This window comes from Orcinus orca, chromosome 2 (assembly GCF_937001465.1).
Source record: "Orcinus orca chromosome 2, mOrcOrc1.1, whole genome shotgun sequence".
Lineage (NCBI taxonomy): Eukaryota > Metazoa > Chordata > Mammalia > Artiodactyla > Delphinidae > Orcinus > Orcinus orca.
The window spans coordinates 74,575,995-74,597,881 of record NC_064560.1 but is presented as its reverse complement, the minus strand read 5'-3'; the positions used below and the strand labels follow the sequence as shown (position 1 = coordinate 74,597,881).

The following is a 21,887-nucleotide window of genomic DNA, read 5'->3' as shown; positions in this document are numbered from 1 at the left end:
TTCTAAAAGAAAAACAATGAAAAACCATGGCAAATACCCAAATTTCTTGGAATGCATCCATCAAAATAATCACAGATATTTTATGTCCCAAGTTCATTAAAACAAAAATTTCATTGGAAATTCATTGAATACAAGCATTACAAATATTAAAATAAAGCCATTTCAAAAGGGAAGGAAAGGGGAGGAAATTGAGGAAAGGAAAATTTTTCAAAATGTGGACAAGTTCTTTTGTTTCTAAAGTTGTCTTTGAGGTGTCTAAAAAGAATTCTGGGGAAGTTTTTCTTTACAATTCTGTAGCATTAACACAGTGGCAGTTTGACTTTCATGATAAAAATGAGTTGCTATTACCAATTTTAAGGTATTCTTTTTTTTTCAGTCACTCACACCACTGGTCCAACAGAATTTCTACAATGATGGAAATATTCTCTAGCTACATGACCAATATAGTGGCCACTAGCCACATGTGGCCATTAAGCTCTTAAAATGTAGTTACTGTGACTATGGAATTGAATTTTCAGTATTATTTTGTTATATCAATAATTTAAACACTAGTACCACACATAACTAGTAGCTATAATGTTAGTGCAAAATTTATATCATTACACTCACTACCAATTTTTCACTTAAAATCAGCTCTTTTAGATATAAAACATAAAAGAACTACTTAAATAACTGCATGAATGATAAAATTTTTAGATTTTTTTCTTCGAAATGATGAAATATTTGTTTGACATTTATAGAGGCTAAAATTATCACCTTAAAAAATATAAATAAATAAATGTTAAGTATCTGCAAAACACGCCACAACTAGAGAAGCCCACACACCGCAACTAGAGAAGCCTGCACACCACAACGAAAAGATCCCGTGTGCCACAATGAAGATCCCGGGTGCCACAACTAAGACCCAACATAGCCAAATAAATAAATATTTTTTAAAAATTTTCTGTAAAATATTAAAAATATTTGTTTAAAAAGGAAAGCTATATAGATATCATAAACAAGGGTTGAAGATTAGATCATCATATGCCCCCTACTTTTTATTTTTAAAAAAACCTATTTAATATGCATTCAGTAAGTATGATTTTATAAATGGAATTTTCAAAGCAACAAAAATAGACACAAAAAAAGAATACTAAACATTTTTTCCATAAGGCCAGATCAACCATTTAAAAATATACCTACCCTTTATAATTCTATATGCGTATAACATAATTGTTTATTTTAGGAGGGAACAGTGTTCCAAGCTCAATGTATGATATTTTAAGCACATTACATACATTTTATCTATTTATCTATCTATCTAGAGAGGGAGAGGGAGACACAGAGACTGATTCGATGGGGCTAACATTTAAAAACTGGTATCTCACTCAGTGCACAGGTACCTCATTTTTAGTATAGTGAATGCTTGAAAATGAATTTAAACTTGTGGAAACATATACAAAGTAATGGCTTCTGAGTCTTCTGCTTGTACACAGAATCCCTCAAGTGGACAACGATATGGTCTAGTGTTAGATAAAGATCTGTATCCCTGCCCCCTCCTTCTAAACCCTCCCTCCTAATTCCCCAGGCAAAAACTACAAATCACAAAGAGTGGGTTAAATCATGTTCCCCATATTTCTTTAAGAAAGTATAGAATGATGCATGTTGTAAAAGTATTTCTATCAAAACAGTTACTCTCACAGTAAAACTCAGAGGTAAACTTCAAAGAGGTAACTAGGAAAACTCACCTAACATGGAACACCTCATTGCTCCACAGTGGCTAAATGTGGTTAAATTTTAACTACATGGTGCTAGGCCAGAAACAGGTCATCAATAAATACCTGCAGAATTAAAAAAGCAATACTGACTGGACTACAAATTAGAAGACCTGCTTTTTTGCTCTAACTGGCCATAAAAATGACTTTAGACCCATCTACTAACCTCTTCTAAGCTTACTTACCTCAAAAAAGAAAAACTGCCTAAATCATCTATAAAGTTCCATATAGCTTTGAAATTCTATGATTCAACAGAATAAATTATAGGTCAGACATTCATTTTCCAAGCTATTTCAAATAGTTTGTTAAGTATTTGATAAGGAGCTACTGTCAACCAACCAGTAACAATGAGGAAAAGTTACTTAAATCTGAAAATTCAGTAGGAAAAACAGCTTTGATTTATAACAAAACCCACACTTTTCAGGCACAGGTATATTACTGAGACGGGGTACATTTGTAATGAATGTTTTGCAGGACTATAAGCATTAAAACATAAACAGAGCATCAGAATGCTTTACCATTTGACATAAGTCGTTTCCACACATTCAATTTAAGAAACAACTAAGATGTTTTTATACAGAGCTAACTCAAGAACAGAGTATTCACAGTGATTATGGAGGCCCTACACCCTAGCAGCAATGGAAGCTGCAGGGGTCCGACAGATTAGGGAAAAACAAGAAGCCCTTGTGCTGGAATTCAAAATGAACCAATCAAACAGAAACAAAACCATTCCCTCTCCCTACTTCTTCTGGCACACTTGATTGCATGGTGCTCTTTTTTTTTTTTTTTTTTACCATCTCTTTAACTTATTGTTTTTCCCTTCAGGGTGTTCTGATGTTCATTTGATCCAGATCCTACTCCTACCAATTTCAAAGTGGGTAGAGCGTGTAGCTGTGTGACTTCTCAGTCATCAACCCCTTTCACCCTCAACCCAGCCACCAGCTGCAAGGAGCATAAACGCAGGCATCACCATCATTGTAAATCAAAACGTTTAGACTCACTGATTAATAAAATTTGAGAGCTGGATAAGATCTTAGTGGCACTAAATTCCAACAATCTTATTTTGATTTTTAATTATAAAAATCATATACTGAAAAGAATATAAAACAAATTTAGTAGTAGGAACTTTCCCTTTTACAATAAACACTTAAATGTAAGGCTCTGTTTATTCCAGCTCCTACCCCCCTTCTTGTGCCCTCCCCTCTTCCACAGCTATAATCACTATTGTTTGATGTATTCTTTTTTTATGCCTTAGTTTGTCTATAAAGTAGGAATAATAGTGCCTACCTCATAGGACTGTCTTGCAGATTAATTAGATTAATACATATAAATCACTTAAAACAGTGCTTGGCACTTAGTAAAGTCTCAAACGAAATCTGCTACCAGATTTCAACCCACCCCATATTGATGAACACTTAGGTTTTCACAATTTTTCATCATATACAATGTTGTGATGAGTATCCTTGTCCACTTGACTATTTTTTCTGTTGGGTAAATTCCTGCAAGTGAAAATGCTGGTTCAAACATATGCACATGTAAAATTCTGCTAGATATGGTCTAACCACCCACCAAAGTAATGAGTCAATTTCTACTCCTTCCAATAGTGTATGAGAGCATCTTCTCCCCATTGTCTTCAACATAGGGCACTGATAATCTTCAACACCAGGTATTAAATCTTTTCTAATTACTAGGTAAGGATGATCAATGTTTTATCACTTCTATTGAAAGTTAAACATTTTTTTGTTTTGACTATCTGTATTCTTTTATGATTTGCCTGTTTATATTTGATGGGGGGAGGTCAGGAAGATTTTCTCCTGGGTCAACAGGAAAGAAATAACATCCTCATCCCCCACCTCATCCCCCCACCCCAATTCAGGATTGTGATGGACATACCTCTTCTTCCCTTGAATCTCAGAAGGATATCATTTTTAAGTTCTCTCCTGTTACATAGATTAACTGCTTAATCAGGATCCATCCACTCTTATTGCTCTTAGCCATAAGCCAAACTCCCTTCTTTCACTAAAATTTAGATGCCTCTTTCTTATCCATTCATATTTATAAATAAAATTGTCAACAGGTGAGATGAGAGCTCTATCAGTATTTGGGGAGGTCACTCTTCCACATCCCCAGGAAGGCCTGCTGCCTACTACGCTCATTAAGAGAAGCTGGCAGATCCATTAAGTGATTTTGCTTCCAAGTTGAGTTTTTTTCTTTTCCCCTCCAAGTCGCTTGTGGCCTTTTATTTTATAAATGAAGGAACTGAGATCCAAAGAGGTTAAGCACATAGGATCTTGGTCTATTACTTCCTAGTACTAAGTTGTGCTACCAAACAATGAAACACTCTCTTGCTGGGACTGCAGAACTCAAATGCTTCCACTGCTAATTCCTGCTTCCATGTTTCATTCCTTCTCTAACTCTTACAAAGACCCCAGCTACTTGCAGGGAGGGGGTGTGGGGATTAGGCTGCAAGGGGACAAGGTAGGCTCTACCTCAGCCCCCTCCAGCCTGCACACTCATATCCTGTCATCATCTGAAACTTCTCCATGACTGATGTTTCTCTCCACAACTACAATATCCCATCCTCCCAGATGGCTTACTCAATCATGCCCAGTATAATAAGTCTTCAACATCAATGGATCCTTTGGACCCTCTCCATTTTCCCTATTCACTCACTCCTTTCTTTCTTTGCCTCCAATCCACCTCAGACTCCATGTCCCATCATTTTAATCACTCTTGCCAAAATCCTAAACCTCCTTAGTCCCTCTATACCTGGCAAAAACCTAAGCCTGCATAAATGCGACATCCCAACTTCTTCATACCTCAGACATCTGAGAACTGCAGGAGAAAACTCCCTAAACAAGCAGATGGTTCCCCAGCATAAGTCTAGCCATCAACTGCTTGCTGAATGATTCTACTACCTTTCTCTAACCAAACTGCTATGACTCTTCGCAACAATAATTTCAAACCTGCAATCTCCACAAATCTTCACTCCCTAAGCAGCTGGCCTTGCCTGGTAGTCACCAGACAAGAACTCTCTCCCCCACAATCTGAATCTTCCTTTGCACCTATCCTTCCTTTCTCTTGTTAAAGGCGGAAGAGATACTATTTCTTTTTTTCTTTTTTTTTCTCCCCCTGTAACTTACGAGGGTGCTGCGATGTCTTCCCAGATGTGGTCCCCATGTAAGGTCTTTTTTTTTTTTACATCTTTATTGGAGTATAATTGCTTTACAATGGTGTGTTAGTTTCTGCTTTATAACAAAGGGAATTAGTTATACATATACATATGTTCCCATATCTCTTCCCTCTTGCATCTCCCTCCCTCCCACCCTCCCTATCCCACCCCTCCAGGCGGTCACAAAGCACCGAGCTGATCTCCCTGTGCTATGCGGCTGCTTCCCACTAGCTACCTACCTTGTGTTTGGTAGTGTATATATGCCCATGCCTCTCTCTCGCTTTGTCACAGCTTAAGTCCTTCCCTCCAATTGTGCTCTGGAGCCCATCCTTTCCTACCTTCTTAGGAATCTTGAACTTTTAATTGTTCCTTATTTTTGAATCTTCAACTCCTTTCTAATGGAGATTTCCCATCAGCATTTACACAGGCTCAACTCTTTCCTCTTAGAAAAGAGGGGTGAAGAGGAAAGAGAAAAGGAGAAAGAAGAAAAAATTCTCCTTTTTCGTCAAGACCCCTCCAGCTATGACCGCTTTTCCACATCAAAACCAAACCTGAAGACCCATCTACCTTGTTATCTATTTTTTCATCTCCTTCTCACCAATTAACCCCTCAAACTTGCATTCTACTCTCCAGAGCTTCTAACATAGTCACCATCATAGTCACCATCACTTTGTCACTAAAGTCTTTGGACAAATATTGATCCTAATCTTCTGCCACTGAATCTCAGATCGTATTTTTTTCTTCAGCTTGGGATGTCAAGAAACAAAAATTCCATGAGAGTAAGAATTTGTTCCATGATGTATCTATGTCAGTGCCTTGTAGAGTACTGGATACACAGAAAGTACTCAATAAATAAATGATAGTTTTCCTCCCAGGCTCCTGACAAAGTCATTCTTCAGGGTCAATGCAAATAGCACCTTCCTTAAAAAATCTTTTACAATCCTGCTACACAGAATTAGATTATGTGTCCTACCAATGTTAGACAGTAGCCAGGCACTGGGGATACAGAATTTAAGACAGACTCCCTGCCCTCAAAGACTCTCAGTCTGGATCTGTTATACCTGTACTATAGACATTATGCTCTTCTACTTTATATTCATTTATTTATTCATTCAACAACTATGTGGATGCCTATCAAATACAGAACCTGTATCTCCTATTCTCTTATTAACTTCAAAATACCACAAAGATCAGAGACTTAATAATTCTTGAACTGCATTTAAAATAATTATAGAAAAATTCTTTAAATCACTTTCTAAGATAAATGTTAGGAACCAAAATCATAATGTTTCCTAACTACTTCTTATTCACCTATTAATTATATAACTGGATTCTTATATAAATTGACTCATTATATTTTAAACAGTTTTAAGACTTTTCAGTTATACAAATAAGTGGTAATATTGTAAAATGAAATACTGCTAAAAAGTACTTTAAAATATAAAATGTTCCTACCCTTTGACCCAGCAATCCTACTTTTGAGACCTGATCCTAAATACAAGGATGTATATATATTTCTTGGCCTAGAATTTAGTGGAATGAGAATGAAGTGAAGAGAGAAATCTGCAGAGAAATATGTAGAGTATGATTCCCTTTTGTTGTTTAAAAAGGGAAAAAAATACAGAGTACATAATTACATAAACACAAGCAAAGGAGTGGAAGGACACAACCAAACTATTAACACTGGTTATTCCAAAGCACAGAATTGGAGGAATAGAAAGAGAAACTACTACTTTCCATATATTTCTTATGTTGGTTGCTATAAGGGCACATATTTTTATATGTAAAATATGAACAGTTTATTCTTTTGTATATAAAAATGGCTTTTCCCTGTGCTTTAATTTTAATATGGGCATTTCCCAAGTTCTAAGCATCTGACATACAATCATCCTACAAATATAAACCATAATGCAATACTGAGCAGCTTGAAGGGAAAAAGGAAGGACAGAAGTTGGGCATTAGTGACTGCTCACCAAGAGGCTTCATACGAAGAGGGGAGAAGGGGAATGCTGAGGAGAAGACATTTAAACACAATAAAACAATGTTAATAAGAAATAATAAAACAATGTGGAAATGGAAATGATTGGCAGGTTCCCAAGCTTTTCTAAAAAAAAAAAAAAGGCCAATTAACTCATAATGTGTTTGAGATAGTATAATGCTTCCAATAATGTGTTTTTTTCCTTTGGACAGTATTGCAGTTTAAGTCAAATTTTACATACTAAATCTCTATTATTTCTATAGGAAATATACTTTATCAATAACACCAGCAAACATTCTAAAAGCCTGCAGTCACTAGTTTGGAACACTCAAGGGCAAGTACTGTTTCATCAGCTTTGAAAACCTGTGCAGTATGCCATTCTCAGACTACGTTGGATATAAGTAAGCTGTCCTATAGTCAGTATAGTCACGGAATGGTATGGTTGCTACCATTCCCACCATCCCGATATCTGTATGGTACTTCACAGTTTAAAAAGCTCTTTGATACAAAGGAATGAAATGTTCCAGCTAAGACAAAGCATTAAAATAAAATATATACACCTACCATTATAAACATATGCAACAATTTAATCTTCAGTGACTACAAAGGTGGCAAAGCATGAACTTGAAATGTATGCTTGGGAGCCATTATATCAGTTAAAATTGTATAGTAGATACTTAAATATTTTCATAAATAGAAAACTGCAGCCAAGAAATGGCCACAAAACCAAAAGTTTATTGTAACATTTATAAGCAAAGGTCAATTTCTTCTACCCGTGGACTATAACTGATGGTTGAGAAGTAATCCACTCACAACTTTTTCTTTGTACATCAACAATAAACATGAGAAAATGTGGGCTGTAATCCTTGACAAATTATTTCTTACACCACTTCTCCAAAGGGCAGAAAAACACTAGGTAAATACAGTTTCGCTTCATGCAATGATGATCTCGCAAAAAGGGTCAATATAACTATATACAGATTATTAAAGTTTGGAAAGTGAAAAATCTAATTTAAAAAAATCTAATTAGGCATGCAAAATAATATATACAAATATGTCAAACACTAAAAATGAAAGATATACTTGCACTTACTTTCAGACACAACAAAGATAAACAAATTTTATAATGCTTTCTACACATTGTAGGTATTTTGCACAGATTAACTAAAACTTTTCCAGAAAAACACTCCATATATATGAAGCCAGTAAGGCATATTTTCAGATACTCAGATACTTTCAGAGAAGGGAATGAAAAATGGGTCTGTTCACAAAGAAACAACAAGAATTCATAAATCATCTAAAGTGAAAAAGAACTAGAATTCAAAGTGTAAGACTTAAATGAAGTTCAGTGATAATCAGAAAAGGCCACATAAAGCAAAATCCATTTAAAACAGAGACCAAATATCATGATACAGCGGGAATAAAAAGTTTGACATGCACACTCTCTTGAAAAATATTTTAGTTTTTTTAATCTCATATGTAATAAAATTTAGGTTATAACGATAACTATGTGCTTATTCTTAGAACATAAAAAGAGTGAATCAAATGTTGGCTTTTGTGGCAAAAATTTTTCCAACAAATTGGATGACAGCCCAATTCAAAGTCATCTGATTTTCACAGTGCAATCATAAAGAAGGTTTTTTGGTTTTGGGGTTTTTTCAAAACACTCAAAGGCTACATCAAGCCTCCTAATGCCTGTCTTAATATTTTAATCTTCAAATCATTCCCTTTTTAAATACGTCTAAATCAAAGTCATCCTTGTTGGTCTTTCTCTTCTTTACTTTTTAACTGATCTGTTGGGTACTGTAACATCCATAAATCATCCAAGAATCTTAACACAGAAAGCACAGGCCCAGAGAGATGCACAGGCTAAGTGAAGAGGGGTTTCTGAATAGGGACTAATTTTTTTTTAAATATTATTGGAGTATAGTTGATTTACAATGTTGTGTTAGTTTCAGGTGTATAGCAAAGTGATTCAGTTGTACATATATTGATACATGTATTCATTCTTCTTCAGATTCTTTTCTTAGATAGCTTATCACAGAATATTGAGTAGAATTCCCTGTGCTATACAGTAGGTCCTTGCTGGTTATCTATCTTATATGTAGTAGTGTGTGGGACTAATTTTATAAGTGGTATATTAGTGAATATTTTGCTTTCCTACACGACTCTTGAAACTTCATAACTGCAAGAACTTGGATAATGAATTCTCAAGTAATGAGAACCCCCTGTATCTGTACTTCTATTACCTGTTTATACAACAAGAGGGGATACAAATCTTGGTCTGAATATCTTAAGATATATAAAATATATCTTGGTCAGAACCACATTATAAATGACTTTTTTTTTTAATGCAACATAATACTGTACCAAGGTTGTAAGGGAGTTCCTTTTCATGTAGAGTCTCTCCAAGTACTGTAGTCCCTCATCTTTTAGTAACTCCAATGGGAAATGCTGCAGATTCCTATAATTTAAGAACAAATTCTTGTGCTTTTCCAGCCTTGCCACAGAGATCGTCTTACAAAGTTCGGATGCCATGACTGAACATATCCCATCAGGCACACTGCAGCACTACATCTTGTCAAAATTGGTCCATTTCTAAAGAGAACAAAAAAATGGAAAATTATGATACTGCTAACAAACGTTGCCAAATAAACCAGTTAGCATATATAGCTATTTGCAGACATTAAAAAGAGTTATACATCAATTCCTATATTTTTCTAACAACTAAATTTTCACACATATTTAGAAGGAGATTAAAATGAATAACTATTTAATAAAAATACTCTCACTATTTAAGCAATATTTACTACTTAGCAGAAATAGTCCTATTTGAAAAAAACAGTTCTTGAACTTGAGATAGGAATCCCTATCTAAGAGAACAGAGACCAGTTTCATAATATGCAACCAAAGAAAGAGCTTAAAAAATTAGACACAGCAAACCCATTTCCTTCTTGAACTACCTCATTTTGTCTTTAGCTTAAAACATTTTAAAAATATTTAAATGTATATAATATATAACTAGATCACTTACAACTTCATTTTCTTCACTTCTTACTACCTAAATATTGTCCTATATGCGAATATTTTCTTTCTTTTATCTCTTTATTCTCTTTTCTTTCTTTCTTCTTAGCTTTGCAGATGATCAGAAGTAGCAAAGAAACAGGCCTGGGAACATAGAGTTTTACTTAATTATTTCAATGAAAGAAGAAATACTGCACTAGGAAATAAGAATCCTGTACTTTTCTATTACAATCTTTCTGGGCCTTAGTTGCCTTACATAAAATGGAGACAGCAATTTATTGGTAAGGGCCAGAACCTAGAACAGATTAAATACCTTTCTAGCTCCAAACTGACAAGGATAGGAAGAGAAATAACATTTCCCATCTTACCAACTAGGCACAGGGCAGAAACAAACTTCACATCACTTACCACAAGAAGAAACAAACTCAGAGATTCAATAATTTGTCCAAGGTCAAACAGTTCATAAGGGAACAAGGATTTTTTTTTCTTGGGCTGGGGAAGGGTGTCCAGTGGATTTCAAAGCCTGAAGTCTTTATACACACAGACTGACAGGATTCCACAGGATACTAAGAAAATGCTAAAACACTAAAAACAAGTTGAGCTTTGTTCAAAGATTCTACTCTGGTTTTCCTGGGCACCCTTTCTCAAACTCTCCAAAGAGAAGTACCTTTCAAAGAAAATGTTTTTTCTTAAGAAAAACTATTTTCACAGGGAATTAATACCAAGTTAGTACAAAATTCAGTAACATAAGCTTTCAATAAGCAGAGTTTTCTAACTTTTTGGTTATTTTCTATTATTTCCAAACTCTTAATTCCCAACTAATAAGAAAGTATTTGCTATTTTATATAAAAGGTCAGAGAATATGGAGTATTCAATTATATCCCTAATGCAACATGAGAGTCCAGTACCTTCCCATATTTATACTAGCTACTCACTTACCTATTTTTATGAGACATATTACTTGACTTTGAACAAGATACTCAACCTTTCCACATCTTAGTTCTCTCCCTGTAAAGCAAGGGGAACTAGGCTACAAATAACATCGTTGATTGTATTTAGAAAGGGAAGCTTTCTGGGTAATTATTCACTGAAATAGTAAACTAGAAGCCATTTAGATGTCTCACAAGCATCTCAAACTTAACACATTCAAAATCAGTTTTTGATATTCATCACCAATCCAAATCTTCCCCAGTCTTTCCAACCACCAGGAAAGCTGGAAGTCATGAACGATTCCTCCACCACCTCCAATCTATCACAAGGCGTATGGTTTCCATCTCCAAAATACACCTCAAATCTATCCACATCTCTCCATCTGCCCAAATGGAAAGCCACTGTCATCTCCTGCGCTGCCATATGTATTACTGGTCTCCCTGTGTCCACTCGAGTCACTTTGCAATACATTAATCACTTAGCTGGGAGCCTTTAAAAAAGAAATCCAACTATGTCTGCCTCTCTTTCTCAGGTAAACTTGCTCCCTAGTCACATGCATTCTAAATAAACCCTTCAAAAGTTTATTAAGAAAAATCAAACTTACCAAGTATTGAGGGCTCTTCACAATCTGGCCCCACCCACTTCTCCAGACTGGCAGCACCCTCCCTGGCTTCTCACCAAACTCCTGGGCTTTTCTAGTGCTTCGAAGTGCTAAACTCTTCACACCACTTCCTGCTCTCCTTTAGCCTTTGAAAGCACTGTCCCAACGCCCTTCAGGTTTCAATGTAAAAATCACTTCCCCATCCCAAGCTAAAGTCTTCTCTCTTACTCTTTCTTTGTAGGACTCTTCACAATTTGTAATCTATATATTTATCGGTGCATCTATCTATCGTCAATCTAGCCAAGAGACTGTACCGTAAGCTCCTGAGGGCAGAGACCTTGCTGTTTTCTTTACATTTGTATACCTGCCTCTAGCACAAAGCAGGCCCTCAAACAGCTGATAAACAACTGACAGTAGGACATGTGAGTAATATTGTAAGGTAGATTTTTTTTCACCTCTGATCTAAAGTCAGCTTGCAGATACTATATGCTGAGTGCGTGCTATGTGCAATAAAGATCTCTCAATCCTTAAAACTCTGCACTGCAATAGACATTATTTAGCCTATTTTATAGATGAGGAAACTGAGTTTCTCAGAGGATAACTTGCCAGAATACCAACCCAGGTGTTCAACTCCAAAGCCTGTGCATTGCTCTACAAGGCAGACTTCCATGAACTTCAGTGGGGCCTGTGCTTCTTCCTATTATTATTTAAGTGGTAGGCAAAGCTTATGCAAATCTAAGACTACAAAGCAAAACCCACACTCCCTGATGGGAAGATCCAATAAGAGAATACAGTGTAACCTGATGGCTTTCCTTCTAATCCTGCTGAATCCTGATGGGTGGGATTGGTTGCCCTTAAAACGTCATTACACTCTGTTAAAATGCATTTTGCTAGGAAGGCAGTTTGGGAGATGAAATCTACACAAATGAAATCTGAAAGCTTTCAATAATAAATAATGGTAATGGTTTTCCGTATGCATTCACTGGCAATGCACAGCCTTTACCAGCATAATTTTCTTACACATATTCCCTTCACTACCTCTTATCTACGATTAAAAGCAAATGGTATACTTAATATTAGCTGTATACAACTGCACCTGCATAACAGTTTTCTGACAGGTAAACACCAATCCACTCTATTATTATTTAAAGCAAACTAACCTTTCCATCTTAAGAAAATTCCACACATTTTAAAACAGGTGTGTTTTAAGGGAAAGGAGTCCCTTAGATTGACTTCCATACTTAAGTCAGTGGAATACCCACTCCAATTTCCTAATATTGTAGATTAATGAATTAAAACCCGCACATTAAAAGCATTTATTAAAGGTTATGCTCTCAGTACTGAAAAGAAGGCTGTCAGAAGTCTTAGTTAAAACACATGCCGTTTTGCCCGAGTTAACGAAACACTCTGGTTGTTAGAGTTTGGAAGCAGTGAGCCCAGTGGCAGGGATTTCACAGACCCGGTATCGGGATTCTCCGACCACCGAGGGCGAGGAGGGCCCGGCAGCTGTGGCGACCCGAGGCCCGGGTGGGCCCGCTCGGGCCGGGGTCCACTCGCTGCAGCCCGGACGCTTCTGCCAGACCCGGCCTCAGGGCCGGGGGTCGGGCCAGAGGGCCTTGCTTCGTGAGCCACCCGAAACGGCGAAGTGCCACACTCACCTCGACCAGCGGAGCCAGCGCTCCCGGGCACAGGGGCGCTGGACGGCAAGCCGGGACTCGGCGGGCGGGGCGGGGCGCCGGGAGGGGACGGGGCGGGGCGCGGACGACGCGGGGCGGGACGGGGCGGAACCCTCACTTCAGAGGGTTGGGGGAAGACAGAGCGGAGGAGAGGAAGACGAAACCTCGCGATAATGCTCCACCGTTCTCGCGGTTTTTACGATAGATCGCACGAGAGGCTTGTTTTCCAAGCGATGTGCCTATTGGCTAACAATGTGGCTTCTCCATGACTTGGCCCCGCCCTTGGCCCTGTCTTTGCTTCCGGCTCCGGCTTCCGGGTTTCTTGTTGAGATCAGCTTTATGCTCAGAATTTTGAGGGGGTAGTTTAGCCGGCTGCAGCCTCAGGGACCGTCAGTAACTGATCAGTTCTTTCATTCATGCATTCACTGACGCACTCGTCCTCTCGTTCAATGCATACGTTGAGAAATTACAACAGTAATAACACCCAGTCGCTTTACTGTATACCAGGCAGCGTTCTAAGATCTGTGCATAGGTTATCTCAACCCTCACAACAATCCTATGACACAGGTACTATTACTATACTCGTTTGACGGATGAAAAACTTAGGTCAGGTAGGTTTATGTAATATGGCCAAGGTTAGTAATCAAGTAGTGAGCTTAAGCCCAGTATAAAAGAAGTCACTGCACGCTGGCAGGTTCGTTCCAAGAGTGAGGCAGTAACCTAGTCTCTGCTCTTGAAATACCGTAGGTCTGCTGTGAGAAACAATCGTTAAAACGACAATAACAGCTGTGAGAAACAATCGTTACAACTTTGTAAGTTAAATATTCTGGCAGTTCCTAGCATGACTGAGTAGGCCATCAATAAATATTTCTTCAGGACGGAATTTCCTATGTCAGCAGAAGGAGTCGTCAAAGGAAGAGACCTTTATGATGGTAAAAAGAAAAAAAAAAGCATTGTTAAGGAACAGCAAAAAAATATTTTTTTAAGTACCTTGCTTGTTAACATGACAACTTTTCTTCTGAAATGAAGTTTTTTAAAAATTTCCTCTCATGAAACTACTGTTATTTATTGTTCTTTGGCAAGCTTGATGTTGATTATAATGTAGCAGTTCATTGTCAAGATATCCTGACTTTATAGATACTGTTATTTATTGTTCTTTGGCAAGCTTGATGTTGATTATAATGTAGCAGTTCATTGTCAAGATATCCTGACTTTATAGATTTACGTTGGTTTATTTAATTACTGTTAGAGGTAAATAACCTAGAAAGCAGAGTTATATTAAATAAAAATAAGACCTATCTCAAAACAAAGTATGAGTTATAATGAAATACTTACCAATTATCTATTTAGTAAACCTGGTCTTCAGAAGTTACTGAAGTATATGGATGGTATATGTCATGTACTTCTAAGACCTTTTATACAGGTTTCCAAATACTTAAGAATTTGTAGTACTTAGAACTTTTTTGCTAGACTTAAAATGAGGAAATCCTCAGTTTATGTAAAAACAAAAATCTTTCGGTTATTAAAGATCAACCCAAATAATATATATTTGCTCCTAATATTGAAGAGTCACACATACAAAAAGGCAACTATAGATAGAACAATTTTTAAAAAGTAATCAATGTTAGTCTCTTAGTTTTCATTTCTTAAAAAACAAAATATTTTAATGCATTAATTTGACATCTGATATTTGATCATGAAAAATGAATCATCTTAAAACAACTTCTGCCCTCTGAAACTGACACAAAAGTAGCCATGTGATTCTTCGTATTAGTATGTTATCCTATGGCCACTCTTTAAAGTTCTCTAAATTTGTCAAGTGTCAGTTTCACAATTTGCCTCCCTCGGAACAAGGGGGAGGGACTTCCCTGGCGGACCAGTGGTTAAGACTTCCCTTTCCAGTGCAGGGGGTGTGGGTTCTATCCCTGGTGGGGGAGCTGAGATACCACAGGCCTCCTGGCCAAAAAACCAAAATATAAAACAGAAGCAATATTATAACAAATTCAACAAAGACTTTAAAAAAAGAAAAAAAGTCCACATCAAAAAGGTCTTTAAAAAAAAGGGGGGGGAATCCTCTAATACAAACTAGTGATTGGACAATCTTTGGCAAACTTTAACATCATCAGGCAGCGATACCACTTTAAGAAAATTCCAAGGAAAGGACAGCCCCATTTTAAAATTCCCACCTCTGGCTCCCAAGGATTGGGTTGCAAACTTAGATAAAACACTCTTCTCCACTCCCTATTGGTGCATGCTCTATCATTCATTCTCCCTGGAATTTTGTGAGATACTACGTTGCTTTATGGGAAAAGGCTGCGCCAATTTAGTCTGGAATTGCCCTACTTTAGACTTTTTCTGGTTATCAATCTGTACAAAGAATCACCAAACTGATACAGCGTGGACCAAACTGATAAATCAGGCTGCCGGGACATTGTGTAATTCTATCGAAAAAGAAACGGACAACCTCTCAAGCACATCGAGTATTTGACAAAGGATTTTACGACACAGTGAGAGATGTAAGAGTTAAACTTTTCTGATTTTTTTTTTTGCTAGTTTTAAAGGAGTAAGTGTCAAAGGAAAAGCAGATAAAATGCTGGCATAATGTAAGAGTGGCAGGAAGAGAGTTTCAGAGGGTGTTTTTAGAAAGAACATTATTCGCAGATCAGTAATGGATTTTTGAATGGTAAAGGGAAAAAGGTAGTAAGATTAATAATAGATTATTTTATACTCCAAGAAGCTGTGGTTTTTTGTTGCTTTAATATGGATTTAGAGGAACACAGTAATATTATTGTAATTATCAGAGGAAATGAATATTTTTGTATGTATATTGTCTTACCTAGCATAATAGACAATCCAGCTGTTAAAAGATATAAGAGAAAATTATCATCATCTTTGGACCCAAGTTTTGTGTATATTTGTAGATTCGGAGATCCAGGGACAGATCTGCTAACAACAAAGGAAAACATAATATTGGTGTATGAAACAGAATCAGTAGGTAATGAATGTAAGGATAAATTCTCAAAAATGAAATCCAGCATTTATACTTTCAAAAATGATATTTTCACTAAAACTAAAATATAAAAGTTCAGGAAATACTGATAAATGAGGATAATGTATATTAAAACATATTTGAAATAGCAACATTTTAAAAAAATCCAGCCCAATAAAAAATTCCAAAATATAGCATCTTAAAGATTCTTCAAACATTAATTCAGCTAGTAAATATAATACCTAGTAGCACATCTATACCTCTACAAGGCCTAACTCAGAGTAGGTATGCAATAAATATTTCTTGAGGGTCCTCTGTTAATCCATATATGGGGATATAAAGTAATAAAATACAGTCTCTCAAGAAGCTCATACTCTAGCTGGGAGAAAGAGACGCAAAAAGTTTAAATGAAGACTTCTGGATAGTTTTTGGTGCATAGATGACTGCTGTAGACCCTAGATGCTTCAGGTGCTCAGATCAGTGTGAGCAGAAATATTCAGGGAGAGTTTCACAGTAGGGTTAAGACACATTTTGAGCTTCAGCAATGAGCAAACTTTCAGTAGATAGAAAAGAAAAGAAATGGCATCCCGGGTAGTGGGAGAGTTGTTAGCAAATATGTGCAGCCTAAAGAATAGAGAATAATTAGCTCTGACGCAGCAAAAGCTTCATTTGGGGACCTTGGTATAATAAAAATTTTTTAAAAAGCATGAAAAGTTACACGAAAAGTCAAAATTGCCAGAATTAAGGAGTTTGGTCTTGCGTTTTAAAGTAATATTTGTAAAAGATAAAACTGACATTGCAAGAACAGAGACCAGAAGCTAAGGGGCTAAATACTATAAATAATGGAGTGCAGATTGGTAACAGCCTCATAAGACATTTTCTCCAAATACCTTCATATGGTTGAATAATATAAATCTTGATGCATTTCTTTCTATTCTTCTGAAGCATTGAGCTTATTTTTTGTTAAACACTACAAATATAAATTTTATTAGATGAGGTGTTAGTTGTGGTGTAATAAAACAGTAAAAGTAATTGTTTACATTGCATCAGTTCTTGCTCCTTTGCCCTCAGAATTTAACGGTTTCTTGTTTCTATTTAACTGAATTGAAGGAATTTCAACCAAAAAAAAAAAAGTTGTGACTGAAGAACACCATGGGAAGATGGGAGATATTTGTACTCAGACTGTAGGCTTTCACCTGATCTGTTTCTCTGAGACAAAACTCAGTTCCATACCTCAGTGAGCTGCTACCATGTACCAGATGATATCCTCAGTGTTGGGCAAAAAAAGGTGAATCAAGAACCATCTCCTCCCAAAAAAGCTTCAGGGATACCAAGCAGGGTATTTGTCTCCTGCTTCAAAATTTGCTTCAAAGAACCTGAAGTTCATCTATTTAAAATTTTTTTTTAATTGGAGTATAATTGCTTTACAATGTTGTGTTAGTTTCTGCTGTACAACAAAGTGACTCAGCTATATGTATACATATATCCTCTCCCTCTTGGACCTCCCACCCACACCCCCCACCCCCGCATCCCACCCATCTAGGTCATCACAGAGCACCAAGCTGAGCTCCCTGTGCTATACAGCAGGTTCCCACTAGCTATCTGTCTTACTATTCTAAATTCTTGATCAGTGGTTCCTAATCGGATAGATGGAGAAGGAGGTTATCTCTAGCTGTGGAAAAGAATCCTGAGACAAAGTCCCCTGATGACAAATGTGGCAGACTGCATTGCTCGCCAAATATTCCATTTACTCCCCTGGATATCTAGCCCTCTTTGGAATTAGGGAGCAAATGAAATATTAGCAGAAGTGAGGTGGGTCACTTAAGGGCAATGGTAGTGAAAAGCCCATACACAGTTTTTCAATCTCTGTTAGTCTACCATGACTCCTGTTGATGTACAGTTAAACCTTGGTCAGCCTGGATCTCTGAAAGACTGTGGATCAGACATTCCCACTCCCCACCTCCATCTCCACCCCTACTAAATCAAGTGAGTCTGTAGCATGTAGGAGTTAGTGTCTTACCTCATTATAGCCTAACTGATGCTGACTACCTAAGCTCTTATCAGCTTTTCCCCTGAGGATATCGGCATTTCATTTATTTCAGTTTTCTTAAGAAAAAATGCCCTAATCAACTGAGTTTCATCTATCAGGTAGATGATACGTTTGGGGGGAAATCACACTATAAAGATGGTTTAATTGTTCATCCAGTAAACATTTATTGAGGCCTATTAGGTGTCAGGCAATAATACCATGTGACCCATCTATTCGTAGAGCCAGAATGTTAAGATTGATTTTCAAAATTTTTGGAGCCTGTGCCATATTGTCTTTGGGAATCAGTGCTGCCCTATCTTATGAAAGTCTTGTACTTATAAGATGTATAAAAGTCAGAATTACATATAAAACTGCATGGTGGTTTCATAGCTATTTTTTAACAGCTTTAGTAAGGTATAATTTACATACTATAAAATTCACTCACTTTAAGGATATAACTCAATGATTTTTTTAGAAAATTTACAGAGCTGTGTAACTATCACCACATTCCAATTTTAGAAAATGTCCATCACTATAAAAAGATACCTCATGCCCATTTGCAAGCACTTCTCATTCCTACCCCCAGCCCTGGCAATCAATAATAAAATTTATGTCTCTATAGATTTGCCTTTTCTGGACATTTAATACATTTATGCAAATGGAATCATACAATATGTGGTATTTCACATCTGGCTTCTTTCACTCAGCGTAATGTTATTGAGGTTTATCCATGTTGTAGTATGTGTCAGTCCTTCATTCCTTTTGTTTTTTTATTGAAGTATAGTTGATTTAGAATATTATACTAGTTTCAACTATACAACATAGTGATTCAATATTTTTACAGATTATATACTCCATTTAAAGTTATTACAAAATAATGGCTATATTTCTCTGTGCTGTACAATATAACCTTGTTGCTTATTTGTTTGATACATAGTAGTTTGCATCTCTTAACCCCATACCCCTATCTCACTCCTCCCCTCTTCCCTCTCCCCACTGGTAACCATTAGTTTGTTCTCTATATCTCTGAGTCTGATTCCATTTTGTTATATTCATTCAATTCTTTTATTTTTTTAGATTCCACATGTAAGTTATAACAAGTATTTGTCTTTGTCTGACTTATTTCACTAGGCATAATACCCTCTAGGTCCATCCATGTTATTGCAAATGGCAGAATTTTATTATTTTTTATGGCTGAGTAATAATCCATTGTATGTGTGTGTGTGTGTGTGTATATATATATATATATATATCACATATTCTTTATACATTCATCTGTTGATGGTTGCTTCCAAATCTTGGCTGTTGTAAATAATGCTGCTATGAACATTGGGTGAATGTATATTTTGTTTTATTTTCTTCAGATATATGAGTGGAATTATTGCTGGATCATATGGTAGTTCTATTTTTAGTTTTTTGAGGAACCTCCATACTGCTTTTCATAGTGGCTGCACAAATTTATTCTCGCCAATAATGTATAAGGATTCCCTTTTCTCTGCATCCCTGCAACATTTGTTATTTGTGGTCTTTCTGATGATAGCCATTCTGACAGGTGTGAGGTGATATTTCATGTGTATTTGATATGCATTTTTCTGATGATTAGTAATGTGCATCTTTTCATGTGCCTGTTGGCCATCTGTATGTCTTCTTTGGAAAAATGTCTATTCAGGTCTTCTCACCATTTTTTAGTTGGGTTGTTTGTTTTTGTTATTGAGTTATGTGAGCTGGTTATATATTTTGGATAGTAACCCCTTATTGATCATAGCATGTGCAAATATTTTCTCCCATTCAATAGGTTGTCTTTCATTTTGTCAATGGTTGTCTTTGCTGTGCAAAAGCTTTTAAGTTTAATTAGGTCCCATTTGTTTATTTTTGCTTTTACTTCTTTTGCTTGAGGAGACAGATCCAAAAACAATATTGCTACAATTTATGTCAAAGAATGTTCTGCCTATGTTCTCTTTTAGGAGTTTTATGATTTCAGGTCTTACATTTAGGTCTTTAATCCTCTTTATTTTTGTGTATGGTGTGAGGAAATGTTCTTGTCTCATTTTTTTACATGTAGCTGTACAGTTTTGCCAGCACCACTTACTGAAAAGACTGTCTTTTCTCCATTGTATATTCTTGCCTCCTTTGTCTTAGATTAATTGACCATAAGTGCGTGGGTTTATTTCTGGGCTCTCTATTCTGTTCCGTTAATCTATGTGTCTGTGCCAGTATCATGCTGTTTTTATTCCTGTAGCTTTGTAGTAGTCTGAAGTCAGGAAGTGTGATAACTCCAGTTTGTTCTCCAGTTTGTTCAAGATTACTTTGGCAATTTAGGGTCTTTTGTTGTTCCACATAATTTTTAGGATTATTTGTTCTAGTTCTATAAAAATTTCATGGGTATTTTGATAGAAATTACATTGACTGTGGAGATTGCTTTGGGTAATATGGACATTTTAACAATACCAATTCTTTGAATCCAGGAACACAAGATACCTTTCCATTTCCTTCATCAAGGTTTTATAATTTTCAGAATTTAAGTCTTTTACCTTTTTGGTTATGTTTATTCCTATGTATTTTATTCTTTTTGATGCAATTTTAAATGGGATTGTTTTCTTGCTTTCTCTTTCTGATTATTAGTATATAGAAAAGCAACAGATTTCTGTATATTAATCTTGTGTCATGCAACTTTGCTGAATTCACTTATTAGTTCTAATAGTTTTTTCGGTGGAGACTGTAGGGTTTTCTATGTATAGTATCATGTCATCTGAAAATAGTGACAGTTTTGCTTCTTCCCTTCCAGTTTAGATGCCTTTTATTTCTTGTTCCTCTCTGATTGCTATGCCTAGGGCTTCTGATACTATGTTAAATAAAAGTGGTGAGAGTGGACATCTTTGTCTTGTTGCTGATTTTAGAGGAAATACTTTCAGCTTTTCACCAATGAGTATGATGTTAGCTGTGGGTTTGTCATAAATGACCTTTATTATGTTGAGATATGATACCTCTATAACAATCTTGATGAGAGTTTTTATCATGAATGGATGTTGAATTTTGTCAAATGCTTTTTCTGTGTGTATTGAGATTATCATGTGATTTTTATTCTTTCTTTTATTAATGTGGTATATCAGATTGATTGATTTATAAATATTGAACCATCCTTACATCCCTGGAACAAATTCCACTTGGTCATGGTGTATGATCCTTTTTATATATTGTTGAATTTGGTTTCCTACTATTTTATTGAGGATTTTTGCATGTATATTCATCAGATATATTAGCCTGTAATTTTCCTTTTTTGTACTATCCTTGTCTGGTTTTGGTATCAGGGTAGTGGGAGACTCAAGGAATGAATTTGGGAGTGTTCTGTCCTCTTCAATTTTTGGAATAGTTTAAGAAGGATGGGTATTAGCTTTTCTTTATATGTTTGGCAGAATACCCCTGTGAAGCCGTTCAGTCCTGGACTTTGGTTTGTTGGGAGGTTTTTTTAATTATTATTACAAATTCAATATCTCTACTAGTGATCAGTCTGTGTAGATTGTCTATTTCTTCCTGTTTCAGTTTTAGCAGGAGGTGTGTTTCTAGAAATTAGTACATTTCTTCTAGATTGTCCAATTTTTTGGCATATAACTGTTCATACTAGTGTCATAAATTTTTTTGTATCTCTTTGATAGCAGTTGTTCTTTTCTTTCATTTCTTGCTTTGTTTATTGGGGGCCTTTCTCTTTTCTTCTTGATGACCATGGCTAAAGGTTT

General features: G+C 36.1%; 2 protein-coding genes across 12 annotated transcripts in view; one reads left to right on the top strand and one right to left on the bottom strand.

Moving 5' to 3' along the window:
* Positions 1-13,241, bottom strand: part of LRRC28 (leucine rich repeat containing 28) — a 183,398-nt gene extending 170,157 nt beyond the window's left edge. For 3 of the 6 annotated variants that reach the window (XR_007475602.1, XR_007475599.1, XM_004271656.4), the window contains exons 1-2: positions 13,118-13,241; positions 9,275-9,502 (exon numbers count right to left, since the gene is read on the bottom strand). Coding sequence is in view for 1 of the 6 variants with exons in the window: in XM_004271656.4 (XP_004271704.1) it covers positions 9,275-9,442 (168 nt within the window). In the remaining 5 variants the exon portion in view is untranslated. Of the gene's footprint in view, positions 1-9,274; positions 9,503-9,938; positions 10,059-12,918; positions 13,063-13,117 lie in introns of those variants that run through there. The other 3 variants (XR_007475600.1, XR_007475601.1, XR_007475603.1) reach the window with 3 other exon arrangements.
* Positions 13,242-13,463: 222 nt separating this feature from the next.
* TTC23 (tetratricopeptide repeat domain 23) overlaps positions 13,464-21,887 on the top strand; it is a 118,521-nt gene continuing 110,097 nt past the window's right edge. For 2 of the 6 annotated variants that reach the window (XM_033431446.2, XM_049706106.1), the window contains exons 1-2: positions 13,465-15,651; positions 17,235-17,412. Coding sequence is in view for 2 of the 6 variants with exons in the window: in XM_049706104.1 (XP_049562061.1) it covers positions 14,025-14,067 (43 nt within the window). In the remaining 4 variants the exon portion in view is untranslated. Of the gene's footprint in view, positions 15,652-17,234; positions 17,413-21,887 lie in introns of all 6 variants that reach the window. The other 4 variants (XM_033431447.2, XM_049706107.1, XM_049706104.1 and 1 more) reach the window with 3 other exon arrangements.